We start from the raw sequence: 15569 nt of genomic DNA, 5'->3' as shown, positions 1-15569 counted from the left end.
ATCCATTGGAAACCAATGGTGCAGTATCTTCCAAACCCGAGTTAGCATTGAATGGAAGTCAATAAAGGTAATTATTGATGGAAGAAGGTTTCCACTACCTTCATAACACTGAATTGTGCTAAAAACTTAACCTTACTCTATGTACGCACTGACACCCCTATCATTTGCAATATTGGTTGAGTGACAATGGCAATGTGGAGACCCAACTCACCTTGTCCGTATCATTCAAGATTGGACCCTATGAAGAAATGATTGAATGTGACATCGTCCTAGTTACGGTTCGTCATATGCTACATGTAAGACCTTGACAATATGATAGGAAGGCCAATCATGGTGGATATATCAATGTCTATAGCTTCAAGGTCAACAAGAGGATGTTTGCCTTGCATCCAAGGACTCCTAGCCAAATCATCGCGGATAATTCAAAGGCTTTAGCGAGTGCACGGGAAGAAAAATAAAATAGTAAGAAGAGTGGTGAGAGAGATCCACCAAAACGAGAGTGAGGTCCACACGCAAAATATGGGCAGAAAAATAGTAGTGTTCTAATTGCCACAAAGGTGAGTTGCGAGAGGTGCAACAAAACCCGAATGTGATGCACTGTGTGCTCACATGCAAAGGAGAAGTGTCCAACAATAATGAATTGACCAATATTCCATATCTTTGATATCTCTATTGAAGGAATATAAGGACGTTATGAAGTCCTTTCGTACTTCCTCCTCTACGTGGGATTGAAGAACACATCGACCCTATCGTCGACGCACCACTCCCAAACCAAGCCGCATACAACAACTAAGTGGTTGAGCACTCCTCCTTGTTTTACCGGATTTCTCGAGAACTTTTGAGATCAAATGTGATTCAAGTGGCATCATGATCAGAGGTGTGCTTATGCAAGACTAACGACCTATCACATATCATAGAGAAACATTAGACAGTGCCGTCTCCCTAATTCCATTTATGACAAAGAACTATTGTTGTTACTCATGTTCTTGAGATTTGGCAAGACTACCTTTGGCCAAAACAATTTGTTATACAATCGGAAAATGAATCTTAGAAATATCTGAAAAGCCAATCATATTTGAACAAAATGCACACAAAACGGGTTGAGTTCATTGAGTATTTTCCGTACGTATAAAATACAAGAAGGATAAAGGAAACTTGACGCATATGTTTTTTCCCGCAAGAACACAACCTTACTTATGCGCTTGGATTTTCATGTTTTGAGTCTCAATGAGATTAAGGACGTATAAGCTTCCGAAAAAATTTGGAACAATTTAGGCCAAATGCTCACTTGAGAGAGGTTTTGATGACTTCTACCTGCATTAAGGTTTTTGTTTAAGACTATCCAACTTTGCATACTCAAGTCTTCGCTTCGTCATTTATTTTGCAAGAATCACATGAAGGTAGAAACTCATGGTTCACTTCGGATGTGAGAAGACATATGTCATGCTCTCCACACACTACTATTGGCCCCATATGTACCATGACGTGGAACGCCTTCGTGGATGATGCTCGACATGTTTGGAAGCCAAGTTCACTTAAAATTCTTTCGACCTTTATACTCCCTTATCAATTCCACATGCACCATGGTTGGAAATTGGGATGGATTTTGTATTAGGCTTGCCTAGAACTAAACATGGACATGACTCTATTTTGGTTGACGTTGATAGATTCTATAAAATAGCTTCTGCCATAATTAATTCTAAAATTGTCATGAATTTGGCTACCTCCCTTTGTAAGGTGGATGAGGAAAATGTGGAGAAGAAGCTTCTTAAAAGAAGAAAAGTAGCTGCTGATGGGAAGGAGGCTCCAGGACAAGTGAAGGTCACTAGTCAGAAAGAGGGAAGAGGTAAGGCTGATGCTACTACAAGCAACACTGCAAAGCCCAAGATTTCAAGAAAGGCTACTGAGATGGATCATATACCCAAGAAAAAGCCACCCAAATAGGTTTCCAATGTTGCAAAACAAGTTCGCTTTTGGTGTCTGTAAGAGCAAATTGTTGTAATGAGTACCTAATGAACCATGATGGTTGGATGTTGCTTTTTCTTAATATATTATGTTCAGAGTGTGCTTTGCATATACTGTTAAGTTGGCATATGAGATGCATTATCCTTTTTCATACTCTTGTGCTACCTGGTGTACTTCTTGCTCCTGGACAAATCAAACATCATCCATTGTTTCCCTATGGATAGTCACAGAACCTGGAAAATAATGAACTGGAACCTTAGAGGAATTAATACTTTTAAAAGATGGCTTAATTTAGCTAGTAAAATTGATGAGTTTGGATGTGACATCATTTGTCTCCAGGAAACCAAGGGAGAAGCTTTTCACCTCGAATATATAAGGAACTTCCGTCCTATGAAATTTAACAAAATTGAATTCCTACCTTCTGTTGGTGCTTCTGGGGGTCTCATAATTATTTAGAATGGAACCATTTTTTACTCGTGAACTTGCTTCCAGAACGATTTTTCCATTTCCATTACTTTTATCGGCAATTTGACCAATGAAGCCCGGGTGTTAACAAATGTGTATGGTCCATGTCAAGTTGACAGAAAGGTTGTTTTTATTGACTGGTTCTCAAACTTTGACATGCTAGATGACAAGGACTACATTATTATGGGAGATTTCGATTTTATAAGACAACCTTCTGATAGAAATAAATCACGTGGGTATTTCAATGATATGCTCCTTTTTAGTAAAGCAATTATTCACCTTGGTCTTGTGGAATAACCTGTAAAAGGAAGAAAATTCGCTTGGAGTAATATGCAACATGCTCCTTTGTTGGAAAGATTAGACTGGTTCTTCACCTCTTCTTCCTGGACTGCCTCCTCGCCTTCAACCTTTGTGTATCCTTTAGTGAAACCTACTTCAGATCATCTTCCTTGTGTAATCTCTATTGGAACCCAAAATCCCGAGAGCTCGAGTCTTTAGATTTAAAAATTATTGGCCGGAACATTGTCATTTCAAAAACATTGTGCAGAATGCTTGGAACATTCATGTTGGTTTCATTGATAGTGCAAAAAGAATTAATGCCAAATTCGAAAATCTAAAAGAGGCATAAAGTTGTGGGAAAAAACTTCCTTGTTTAAAGCACCTTATTGGGAATGCGAATCCGGTGATTGAGTTACTAGATAACATGGAGGAATTGAGAACTTTGTCCCTAGAAGAGTGGAATCTAAGGGATATCTTGAAAATCCATTATCACCTTACTTCAGAACCAGAAAGCCTACTGGAACAAAAGAGGGAAACTAAAATGGGTCAAGCTAGGTGATGACAACGGTAAATTTTACATACAAAGGCTACAATCAATTATAGGTACAACTAAATTTCCATGCTAAAAAATGAGAGCCTTCCTCAAATCTCTGATCATGATGGTAAAGCCACAATTTTATGGAATGCTTTCAAGGAAAGAATGGGCATATCAGATAAACCATTTATGCATTTCAATCTGCAGGAATTCTTTGGTGGGATTATTTTATTAGAAGAGGACAAAGATGATTTGGAATTATCATTACTGATAAAGAAATTAATGATATTGTTAAGGATTTTCCTAATGAGAAATCTCTAGGGCCTGATGGTTTCAATATTGAGTTCATAAAAAGTTGTCGAACCATTATTGGAGATGATGTTAAATTGTGTGTCAGAGATTTCTATGGTGGTAATATTTCTCTGGAAAGTATCAATTCATCATATATTACTCGTATTCCTGAAGTGGAAAATACTTGCCATCCAGGAGACTTTATACCTATCTCTCTTCTGAATAGTGTGCTCAAAATTATCACCAAGCTGCTGGCCAACAGGTTGCAATATATTATTCTCAAGTTAGTGCACAAGAATCAATATGGTTTTCTCAGGAAGAGATCAATCCAGGAATGTTTAGGGTGGTCTTTGGAGTATCTTTATCAATGTCATCAGTAAAAAAGAAGGAATTTTAGTCTTAAAACTGGACTTTGAAAAGGCTTTTGACAAAACTGAGCATGGGGCTATCCTAGAAATTCTGAAAGGTAGAGGATTTGGTGACAAGTGGATCAAATGGATTGATCTAATTCTGAGTTCTGGAACTTCTTATGTTCTGTTGAATGGTGTTCCTGGCAAAAAGTTCTACTGTAAAAGAGGTGTGAGACATGGTGATCCCCTTTCCCCTCTCCATTTTGTGTTGGCTGCTGATTTGCTGCAATCAATCCTGAAAAAAGCAATGAACCAAGGAATAATCTCTTTGCCCATTCCTTGTCCAACATGCCCTGACTTTCCTGTCATTCAATATGCAGACGGCACTCTGGTTGTCATTAAGGCTGATGCAAGACAACTCATTTGTCTTAAAGCTATGCTCAATACTTTTGCTGAATCTACTAGTCTAAAAGTGAATTACCATAAGTCCAATATGGTTCATGTCAATATGGATGAAGAAAGGCTGCTCTAGGGACAACCTCTAGGGATCACTAAGCCCTCCCTTGAATATTTTATTCCAATGGTTCAACGAGTGCAAAAAGGTTTATGTGGCATTGTTTATTTCCTCATTTATGGTGGCAAATTACAGATGGTTAAGTCAATCCTGGCTTCACTGCCCATTTTTTCATGTGCTGCTTGGATGTTCCAGTCACAGTAAGGAACAAGTCATTAAATATATGAGACATTGTTTGTTGAGGAAGAAGAGTTATGATGTACAAGAAAAGGGCAGTGCTTTGGTTGCTTGGAGCAAAATATGTAGGCCAAAATTCAAGGTGGCTTAGGTATTTTAAACCTGGAAGTTCAGAATAAGGCTTTATTGTTAAAAAAATGCTCAAATTGTACAATGACTTGGATATTCCTTGGGTCCAGCTAGTTAAAGGTTCATATTACAATGATGGAAAGCTGCCTGGTACTAGTATTGTGGGCTCTTTTTGGTAGAGCGCTCATCTTATACTGCATGATTTTACAAGTAAATGGCAATGTGTAATCTTGTAAATGGAAAGACAACATTTTTATGGGTTGACTCTTGTTTGCATCTGCAGCTCCCCCACCTTGTCTATTTTTTTAAAAGGACTGATCTCGCTGTGGAACAAGTGATCCACACAGAATTCTTGCAAGACCTATTCCATTTGCCTCTTTCTCTTCAAGATTTTCAAGAATTTGAACAAATGGAAGAAATCTGTGACAATGCTTCTATTAAGGTCCAACTTGGTAATCAGGATACCTGGAGTTATATCTGGGGAAACAGTGATTTTTTATCTCAGCATGCTTATAAGATGATGTTTGGACATCAGCCTGCTCCTCAGATGATTTCCTGGCTTTGGAACTCTTCATGTCAGGCTAAACAAAATTCTTCTTTTGGCTCTTGCTGCATGATAGTCTTAACACAAGGAACTTGTTTGGCAGGAAAATTTTCATTTTGCCATCTTGCTTGTGTGCCACTCTTCAATGTAATCAGGAAGAAACCTTGGTTCATCTGTTTGGTCTGGTCCTTTTGCCGACAATTGTTGGGACTTCATCTGTCCATAAAGAGTTAGGAATCTCTGTTCTAGATTCATTCTATGACATCCGAGACAAACTGAAGCTATCGTTTTCGATGGAAATCGTCATTTTAGCCGCCAGGAGTATTTGGATAGTCAGAAACAACAAAAATTTCGAGAACCAAATGCCTACTTTTCATAGTTGGAAAGCAATATATGTTAAAGAGCTAAGAATGGTAGAACACAGGATGAAGAAAAAACATGCACAAACTTTCAAAGAATGGTTGCAATCACAAGTTTAGGTGGTTGGTCTGAGATGTGAGGCTTTTTTTTTTATTTCTTCTTCTTTCTTTCTTTGTTTCTTTGATGTAAATATTCTTTATATATTAATAAAAACTGCAATGGGAGTTTCCCACTTTTTACCTTAAAAAAAGAATCACACACCGGAGAGACTAATCCTTCAAAGAGTGCCTTGAATACAACTCAATAGTTTGTAGCTAGAGAGAGGGACGCCTTGAATCCCATATGGATGATAGAGAAGCACACACTCAATCTAAATCTCAAATCTTAGTCCAACCCTACATCTGTCGAACCCTTGAGAACAAACTGCAGCCACCAATGTAGCTGAATTGTTTCAGCTGTCAAACCCTTGAGAACAAACTGCAGCCACCAATGTAGCAGGGCGCATCTCAAAAGTAAGATGTGACAAGGGGCGGTGACAAGCACAAGAGTACCCAAAGACTTCGTTGTATTTCCTTGCTGGCCGTCTCGGTATCATCCTCAGATGTTCTCGTATGTGTAGGCGATCTGTATGCTTTTACTGAAGTCCTAATGCAGATACACATGCTACATCACATAATGTAAGAAAAAGAATCATATATTGACCAATAGCGGAGCAACTGCCCAGCATTACACCGTATGGAAAATGCACGGTGCAGCCCACAGATGGGGAAGAACACGTTGGCAGTACATTTCACACAAACAGACAAGGAACATTTAACACAACTTTGAGCCCAAACTGGGTTACTCTTACAACATGAATGTACTTGATGGGTTAGCGAAGTAACGCCTTCTACGCTTGGTTGGTTCTGTACGGGTGCCCTGACTGAAAAGACTCTGCAATATGGTGGGACCCGTAGGCACAGGTGTTTCGCACACCCGAACATAGAGGTGTCTATCAAGTGTCAGCTTTTCCAACAAGGTCCTGCATGTCTGCAAAATTATGAAGGAAATGTAATGAGGCAAAGAGTATCTCACTGTCATTAACCGTGATCATTCAAATATCGATGATACTGGCACAAATAGACAAAGTAGGGTACCGTACCTGAGGATTCAACACTTCCATCTGATGGATAATATCCTCCTGACACAACAACATCAAAGCATGAGATCAAAATTCTATAATCCCAATACCAGCAAAGATAGGTGAACAATAAAGCAAACAGGAAGGCAAAGAATAAGTGATTTTTTTTTGAAAGTGTACCGAGTGTCACCCTTTAAAAACGGTTGCAGGTGCAACCACATGCACTCTGGATTTTTCCTCAGAACAGTACAGGCACAACAAAGTACTCCCTCCGATCCATGATAGCGACACTTATATGGATCGGAGGGAGTAGTTTGGATCTCGTGTATTAGGAGTATGTTTTTTGTAAAGCAGGGTTTGATTTTGCAAAACCATTTGAAAGCTGCTAGAATAGGTTATTAGGTTTACAAGTTAAGGTGTTTGGATTGTGTAAAGTAAAACGAGTTGTGGATTTTACTAACACGGTGCTTGGTCAATAATCCAAAATCATGACAAAATACTTTATGCTGATCCAAGAATTCACAACTTACTAGTTACTAGTGGTACACAAAACTTTCAAAGTGCATAACAAGCAGATATAAATGGAAAAAAAAAATAGATGCGCACCTCTACTATTCCTGGGAACTGCATCACATAGCCAATAATTCGACGAGTTAAACCTTCATACACAGTGCTATTCATGCTGCCATCGCCATTTATCCATGGTAATATAGGGTGATAAATATGCCTTTCACAAGCATGGCAGCAATCACTCTCCCTGATATCTTCTGGAGTAGACATTGTTTCCTTATCTCCCAGATTTTGGCTACACATATGAGATGAGTTTGGCTTGCTTTGAACACTAAGAACTGTGACAGTGTGCCCATCACCAAGCATTTTGACAGTCCCCTGCTTGCTAGACATGGAATGGTTCCCTTTCAGTACATTTTCGGTGCCGCCAGTCTCCGCTACTTGAGAAGCTGGAGCTCCTGGACAGCTGCAATGGCTGTATTCTGCAAGTGTGCTTATATAATACTTTGACTTATGTAATGAGTCAACGATCCGGAAACCATCATACGCATTGACCTACAAAGCAATTGAGCACACATGGTGACTCCCATGTGAATAAACAGGGGTGAAATAACAGAAACCGTGGACAGCTTCTAATTTACAAAGTAATGCATTGCTCCGACAACTCGAGGCTTCATCTCAAAAAAGGGAAACACATACATCAAAGGGTGAACAGTCCCATTGTCTGAGGAAGATCAGCTGAGTACATAGAACCACTAAAATCCTTAAAAACAAAGGTAAACACCACATGGTCTGCACTTGGCTTTTCTCCATCTTACCACAGCTGAAGTGCCTAGCATGTACAAGGTGCTACATTTTCTCACATGCATTGAGCAGATATATACTCCCTGTGTTCTTTTTTATTTATTTTCTGGTAGATCATCAACGTCTACAACTATGTTGTTACCTCTACACATTTCTATAATATAAAGAAACAAAGTGTACATGGGTAATACACGATTATACCAGAACATGGACAGTGGAAATAGTCACAATTCACAACTAGGTGTCAAATATATATGTAGACAAAGAAGCACACAACGAGTCTACTGTACACATGTTTATAGCTTTACCTCCATAGCCAGATGAAATCTCTTGAGGGTATGAACAATCACATTGATTAACCGTGTGCCTGCAGTGCATAAGATCAAGGAGAAATGAAATTTACCTATGAAAAACAAAGATTGTACCTCATGAAACAACCAAGTTCACGCAAATGCTTATTCATGAGAACAGTAAGTACCTAATGGATGCAGTTCCTGTGACAATTCAGTCAAATTAACTCCTCCTTCTCCACCTCGATGAATAATACAAAATGCATTTCTGAACAGATCAGAAGACAATATGCATGATTCATTTTGATTACAAGATGATGGTTGTAACTGGTCAGCATATGTTTTCATAGCATCCCAAGGCCATCCATTATAAGAGTTTTCCAACTGAGATTCAGACAACATACGCCGACATGAACAGGAGTTATTCAAATGCAGTAACATATTGTGGCTTTCGACCTGGGAATGACCATCATTTCTACTCATTTCCCTGGCTGAACTAAAAATAAGGCACTCCTTATCATGTAACACTTGTGTGAGATCGCTTGTTTGAATTCTCTCTTGATTCAGAGCAACTTGGATACCAGGGAAACCTTTCTCGCGACGATAAGAAGGCTTGTGTTTCTTAGCCGTACCGCTTTCCTGTTCCACCATATCAGCCTTTCGTTTGTGAGTGCCATCATTCAGTCCACTGGTATCTTCAACCAAATAACTGGAGATATTAGGCCCATCAGCGTCACCAACTCCTTCGCTTGGCAAGGAAGGTGAAACGGATAACTCTCCTGACAAAACCAGAGAAAAGAGAGAAACAATTTCCCCACATTCTACATCTGGATATAAATAAAATCTACCATCCATAATGTTCTTTTGCTGCCTTATAAGCCATTTAGAAAATTCAGAAGCTTTTTTTCCTGAACCAAATGGAAAGGGTGAATGAGAAGCCTTCAAGAAGAATTTTCGTGAAAGGGTGTATGGCTTTGTTCCATTTCCACTAACCTGCAAAATGCAGGGAGAATTATGAACAATGGTACAAATTGGGAGAGAGTATGAACAACAATACAAAAATAACTGATGTCCTAAATCACAAATTACACTTAAATCAATCTGCCTGCTCGAGCTCATTACTGAACTAAAGGAGCCCTATCATTCCTTATATTAATGGCGGTGAAGATGCTGAATAGACCAATCATCCTTTCCGCATGTTAAGAAAAAAGTTTATTCAAAATAGCTCCACTGTAAAGTCAGGTGCTTAAACCGCGGGGACAGTAAAGGCTGAACTTCAAAGTACATAACATAAACATAAGTGTGTGCAGCACTGATCAGCACATGAATAAATTCAGACAATGGCCAGGCAGGCAATCACACCATATTCAGATTTTGGCTTCAGAATGAATTTCCAGTTATCAACATCAGAACATGACATGTACATCCATGAAGTCCCCCCACCGAAAGCTTATATTTGTACATGTTGGTTACTTGGTTATGAAGTTATTCCTAATGGTGGTTTGTGGTAGGACATGCTTCAGATAAAGTATAATTCTTGTGATTGCAAACCATCATTAGCAAATTTTGAATCCTATGAAATTGTTATTTCTAAGTACGACTGTAAGGATAGCTTTCTCCCAGCAAAATGAGGGAAAGCGTATAGGTTTCAGAGGTAATGAAGCAAAAGAGCTGAGCTGGATTCAGCACACTGACGAATACTAGATACTGGATAGTCCTGTAGGTGGGAGTGGGCTGCCCACGGCGCCGCCAGCCAAATCCCACTCAAGTCACTAACCGTACACCCACGGACACGAACAGAATCCTGGCGGATAGTAGCGGTACGCCCGCTACCGTCGCCCCCGCGCTGCACCCTTTCCATGGCGATGGAGGCGGACGCCATGCCCCCAAGGAACTGCCCCACCGCTGCAGTCCCCGCATCCCTCCGCTCCCCCCTCAGGTCCTCTTCTCCTGCCGCCTGGATCCCGAGCAGTTTGTCTCCAGCGAGATCCGTGGGGAGCAGCCGATGCCCCCTTCACGCACCTCCACGGCCGTCTCCATGCTTCACGGCCGTCGACCTGGCTGATGCCCCCCACGCGGTGCGGCCGCCCTACACCTGCGCCCCTAGCCCCCGGCGACGGTGAGTTCCTCTCCTCCTTCTTTCCTGATGGGACAACGGTGGTTGTGTTCCTTGTCCCCTAAATGTTTGACGTTTCCTGTGCGCTGATGTAAAACCACTTAGCGGGTTAAAGTGGGCCGATTGGACGCCGCTTAATATCAAGAAAATTAAAGTGCAGCAAGCGGCATCCCGCCTGGTCTGGCAGACAGACGTGGTCAAGTAGCGGTATCCCACGGACAGGCCCACTTACAGCCTGAATACTGGATATTCAATGGTATCTTAACTGCATAAGTTAGCAAATACTGACCGTGAACTTCTTCTCATTGAGAAAAGAAAAGGCAGTGACTATTTCACTCTCTGAATAAAGCTGGAGGGTTGCAGTTAATGAAGCTTGTACTTCTGATCCTGATGATGTGCTGAGAAAAACCAACTTCAGAAGCTCTATCGCATTTGCAACTGCTAATGATTTGCATCCATCTCTGTTGACCTTAATGACCTTTTCATGAGATATGCATGGTACGTCGACGCTTTTACTTGGATGGGTTGCATTTGAATGTCTAGACAACATAGCATGTTCATGTGATCCAGCTTCTGGAACTGCAGCGCTTGTACTTGTTGCACCTTGCACAACCTGATTAATTTAAGGTGAGATTGGTAATAAACAAGACATAGGTTAGCGATCGAGGTTAATAGACAATTACTTACCAGCTCTTCCTGCCCACTTGGAATTTCCTCATTGACATTATTATCACTATTACTCTTTGCATTATTAGGCCCAACTTCCCCTGTCTGGTTCAACTTTTCTACTCGAATGAATTCAAGGACTTCATCAAGTGCATTTTTTATTTCTGGATCTTCGAAATAATCCCAATTGACTATCTCAGAATCTGAATCTTCACAGTTCCCATGGCTAGAATTTGAAATATGTGAATGGCCTTCGCTCACTTTTGACCTCCTTTCCTCTCTGAGAAGGCTACAGATTCTCACTACAGCTTTTCTTACATTTATGTTTTTATTTAAGTATGCCATCCTTTTACGACATGTATGTGGTGCAGCTGGAAGACCAGAGACAGAGTTCCAATAACATTTGGGTCCACGTGCCGCACAAAATCTAGTGTATATCATCAGCAGTTTTCTGCAGATAATAATATCCAATCAGGCTCCAGCATCATGGAAAACATTGTTTAGCTCCAGTAGTAAGGTCTATAGTGGATGCAGCATGAAATTATACCTGTTAGACTCATATGTCCACTGGAATTGTCTACCAGTGGATGATGCAGAAGTGCTCCGTGGTACTTCGTCATCCTGGGTAGATTGGGCTGATATCTTTCCAGTGGATCCACTAGCTTGAACGTTTTGTTTAATAAACCTTAGGGTAACCTTATCAGAGGATCTTTTCCTTTTCTGACTGATCGATCCAGAACTAGCTCCCTGCTGCTTTTGTGTAGCAGGAAATCTGGGCTGTCTATTCTGAGAGGACGAAACACAGAGCACCTACATCAACAGAAAAAAATTCTTCCAGTCAGAAATACTGAATAGGAAATATAGGCGAAACAAATCAGACATAGCGGTATTTTAACTAGGATAACGAAATAATCAGCCTAGTAATGTGGTGTTTTAGAAAATCATAACTACCGAAACAAGCAGGTAGCGACTACAGTAGGATAAGCAAATAAACATACTATTACTAACTGAAACTGAAGGCTGCATGCAAGAAAATTGCCTTCCTGCCAATATAATCTTCAAATTTTATGAGCACAGCTTATCTAGACACGGATACGTACACCTATTAGGCGATTAGCAAGTTGGATATTTATACTGTAGCAAAATCCTACGTATTGTGCTATTACAGATAATATTACTTCCAGATTCATGGACATATGTGAAGAAAGCCATGAAAATGAAATTAAGGTTGGCCTGTGTTGGAGATATGCTGCAATTGCTGCATGACTTTCAGTGGTTCATTAATACCACTAATTCTATGCAGGGACGGAGCCAGGAAAAGTTGAAAGGGGGGCCTTCCTATGTCCAACCAACAGTGCAGTGTAACAAGCAAGCCTACCTAGTTATGATTTTTTTACGCGGAGTCAAACTCCACTGGTAGCATCCTGTCGAATCAAAAGGCCCTGAGTTATGCTAGCTTGTTAAACATATACACTCTAGTTATATGAGATCCATCCATATTGTATTACACCCTGTAAGGATGTTAGAACTACACTTGGAATCCAGAAACGGAAATCAAGTCTTCTGAATGTTTCAGTGTAAGAATTGGGGGCGGAATTGGGAAGGTGGGGAAGGCCTCCGACAGTACTGACTACTGAGCCATAACACTGAATTCTTTGGAATCAAGTGCATGAGCTGTTTTGTCGAAGGTCGCCTACACTTCACCTCATCTCTGGCACCTTGCCCTTGTCAACCTCCACTACCGCCCGCAAGTCAGCCCCTGTGCCCAAGCAACCTCCACAGCCCCGGCCTCGGTAGCGAGATCTCAAGTACATCCGCCGTCTTCAACTGTTTCTTCCTACTCCCAGTCTTCGGCTCAGGTGGCAAATGCTCACAGCCTCAACTGCCAGGTAGCTCCCACTAGCTCCTCTGCTGCCACTAGAGAGCATCCACGGCATAGCCACTCGACCACATGTGTGATCCCATTTCCCTGGCATCCAACTATGATTTGGATTTGGATGGTGACCCATTTGTTATCTACAAATTCTTTAGCAACCAAAGAGAGCAGAATTGTAAGCTTAATTCCATTTCAACTTGGAATTGAATTGGGTCTCCATTTCCACAAAATCCGCTAGAGAGTATCCATGGCATAGCCACTCGACCATATGCGTGATCCCATTTCCATGGCATCCAAATATGATTTGGATTTGGATGGTGATCCATTTGTTATCTAAAGATTATTTAGCACCCGAAGAGAAAGTTGAACTGTAAGCTCAATTCCAATCAACTTGTAATTGCATTGGGTCTCCATTTCAAATCCAAGTTTATAATACTCCCTCCGGCCAGAAAGGATGTCGCAAATTTATCTAGATACACATGTAGACGCATTTTAGTGTATCTACATGCAAATCTAGACAAATGTGTGACATCTTTTTCTGGACAGAGGGAGTACAAAACATGGAGAGTTGGCTAGGCAGACCCATGTTAATCTGAGGTTCAGTTTATCTTGTATGGTTTTGTTTTGGCCCTTCATTTTAATTTTCCACTGGGATTAAGTTAATTTCTAATCAGACTGGTGACCCTTCCCTGGACCCCGCGCAAAGTGGGAGCTTCGTGCACCAGGCTGCCCTTTTTTATTAAGTTAATTTCTAATTAAAGTTTGCCTCTTTTCGTCAATAAGGGAATGCCCAAAAACACAGTTATAGAAAAGCACTAGCACAAAGTTAGATAATATGCAAGTGCAGAACAAGGTCAATTACTAATCAGACTGGTCCTGCAGATCACTGGACGAAGATGGAGGGAAATTTCAAAAAGATACCTGTTCTACAGAGAGATTCAGCTCTCTTGCAATTCCAAGACAATCTTTGAAAGGAATTCTCCCTTCCTCACTGATACTCATAATACGCTTTTGTAACTCCAGCCGTTGTTCAGTAGTCATCAATCTACGAGAACTCCATGAACGAGGATGAGAAACCTGCATGAAACAGGGTATGCTATAGAACTCAATAAACTAAAAAAAATGGCCGATGCCAGTTGTCATACAAGTATACAACATTGTTTCCAGTAGATAATGGTGGGTTTCCAGATTGGATATTGGGAAAAAAAAGGCAATCATTAAAATGCTTGCAGGTGACAATGTATATGGTCAAGAAGAAAGTACAAGCAAAGAATTAGAAAGCACAAATAAGTATGACAATATCAATATCTTGGAAAGCAGGTTAAACAGCTCTGACGCCAACTAGAGTTGGGCAGCAGCAACGCAGCAGTTAACAGCAACAGGGGCTGATAAATATTCCCTCCGTCCCAAAATAAGCGACTCAACTTTTCTAGATACTGATGTATCTACACACTGAAATGCATCCAGATGCATCCGTATATAGACAAAGCTGAGTCACTTATTTTGGGATGGAGGTAGTATGATACTGAGATCGTATATAGAAGGTAAAACTGGAAGGCAACAAAACTAACAAATAAGACAACATTGCACATTCAAATGAGGAGGAGCATTTTTGTTGAGGATAAAAGCAAATGAACATTTAAAATGGCCACAGGTAACCCAACAGTACAATGTTACTACTATGAGATAATATTGCAACGATGTATAGCAATGATGACAAACCTCAGGTACAGAACAGCCAGGAAAGGCACTTAATGGTTCAGCCAAGCCAGCTGTTAAATAGCAGTACTCTAGTGTTTCCCAGTAAGCATCAACAAACTCCTGCTTTGAAAGCACAAAATCATGCCGAATTTTCGGTCGATGATTCAAATTAACATGGGATGATGGAAGAATTCTTCGTATAGGTTCTTCAATGTAAGGCCTGAGCTCCATTGCATGTGTAGGCACAGCATCTGATGGTACACCCCACTCATCTACAGGTTCTTTTGCAAGTTGGAGCAACTAGCAAACATAGCCACAAAAGTGCAGAACTGGGTCATTACAAATCTAAATTACACAGTAATCATGAACCTGACTTTGCTAAATAAGAATATGCAGCAGGCAAATATCAACCTAAAAGAGCTTCATCTTTGTATTCTCCTCACCTAAGTTTTCTAGATTTGAGAGAAAACGTCAAAATAAACACGGGTATGAGAGGTTGTGTTCAGGAACACCTTCAAAACGTACTCAGCATCTAAAAGACACGAAAGAGACTGTTCGGGAACACATACTCTGAAAGTATTCAACATCAAAAAAAACCGTGAAATTGTACCGCAGATTTGTTACTTAATGAAGTAGTCACATTCAATTCAAGTTTATTCAGACAACAAACAACTCCAACATCCCAGGCAATTCGGCCTGCAGCTCATATTCAACACTTCAGTTCAGCCAGTGGCCATCAGGTATAACCATCTGTATACTCTTCAAAATTCGTCAGAATGCCATGCCTTATGTGAAATTGGACAGGCCTCGCGGCTGAACTTGCACCAATTCTGCAATTCTTACTAACTGAATTTAGCTGCATGTATGAACCGAGACA

At 40.5% G+C, this 15569-nt stretch overlaps 1 protein-coding gene across 1 annotated transcript; it reads right to left on the bottom strand.

Moving 5' to 3' along the window:
- Nucleotides 1-6287: 6287 nt before the first annotated feature.
- On the bottom strand, nucleotides 6288-15019 carry LOC127318304 (uncharacterized). The gene is made up of 10 exons (XM_051348776.1): nucleotides 14714-15019; nucleotides 13913-14068; nucleotides 11663-11925; nucleotides 11137-11566; nucleotides 10739-11062; nucleotides 8522-9326; nucleotides 8352-8410; nucleotides 7336-7794; nucleotides 6751-6789; nucleotides 6288-6638 (listed from the first exon to the last, which is right to left on the bottom strand). Exons 1-10 carry the CDS (start codon nucleotides 14921-14923, stop codon nucleotides 6456-6458), a joined length of 2928 nt encoding a protein of 975 aa, XP_051204736.1. The 5' UTR covers nucleotides 14924-15019; the 3' UTR covers nucleotides 6288-6455.
- Nucleotides 15020-15569: the final 550 nt, after the last annotated feature.

Source organism: Lolium perenne, chromosome 6 (genome assembly GCF_019359855.2).
Source record: "Lolium perenne isolate Kyuss_39 chromosome 6, Kyuss_2.0, whole genome shotgun sequence".
NCBI classification, from domain to species: Eukaryota; Viridiplantae; Streptophyta; class Magnoliopsida; order Poales; family Poaceae; genus Lolium; species Lolium perenne.
The sequence above is the reverse complement of the archived record's forward strand: the minus strand, read 5'-3'. Positions and strand labels throughout refer to the sequence as shown.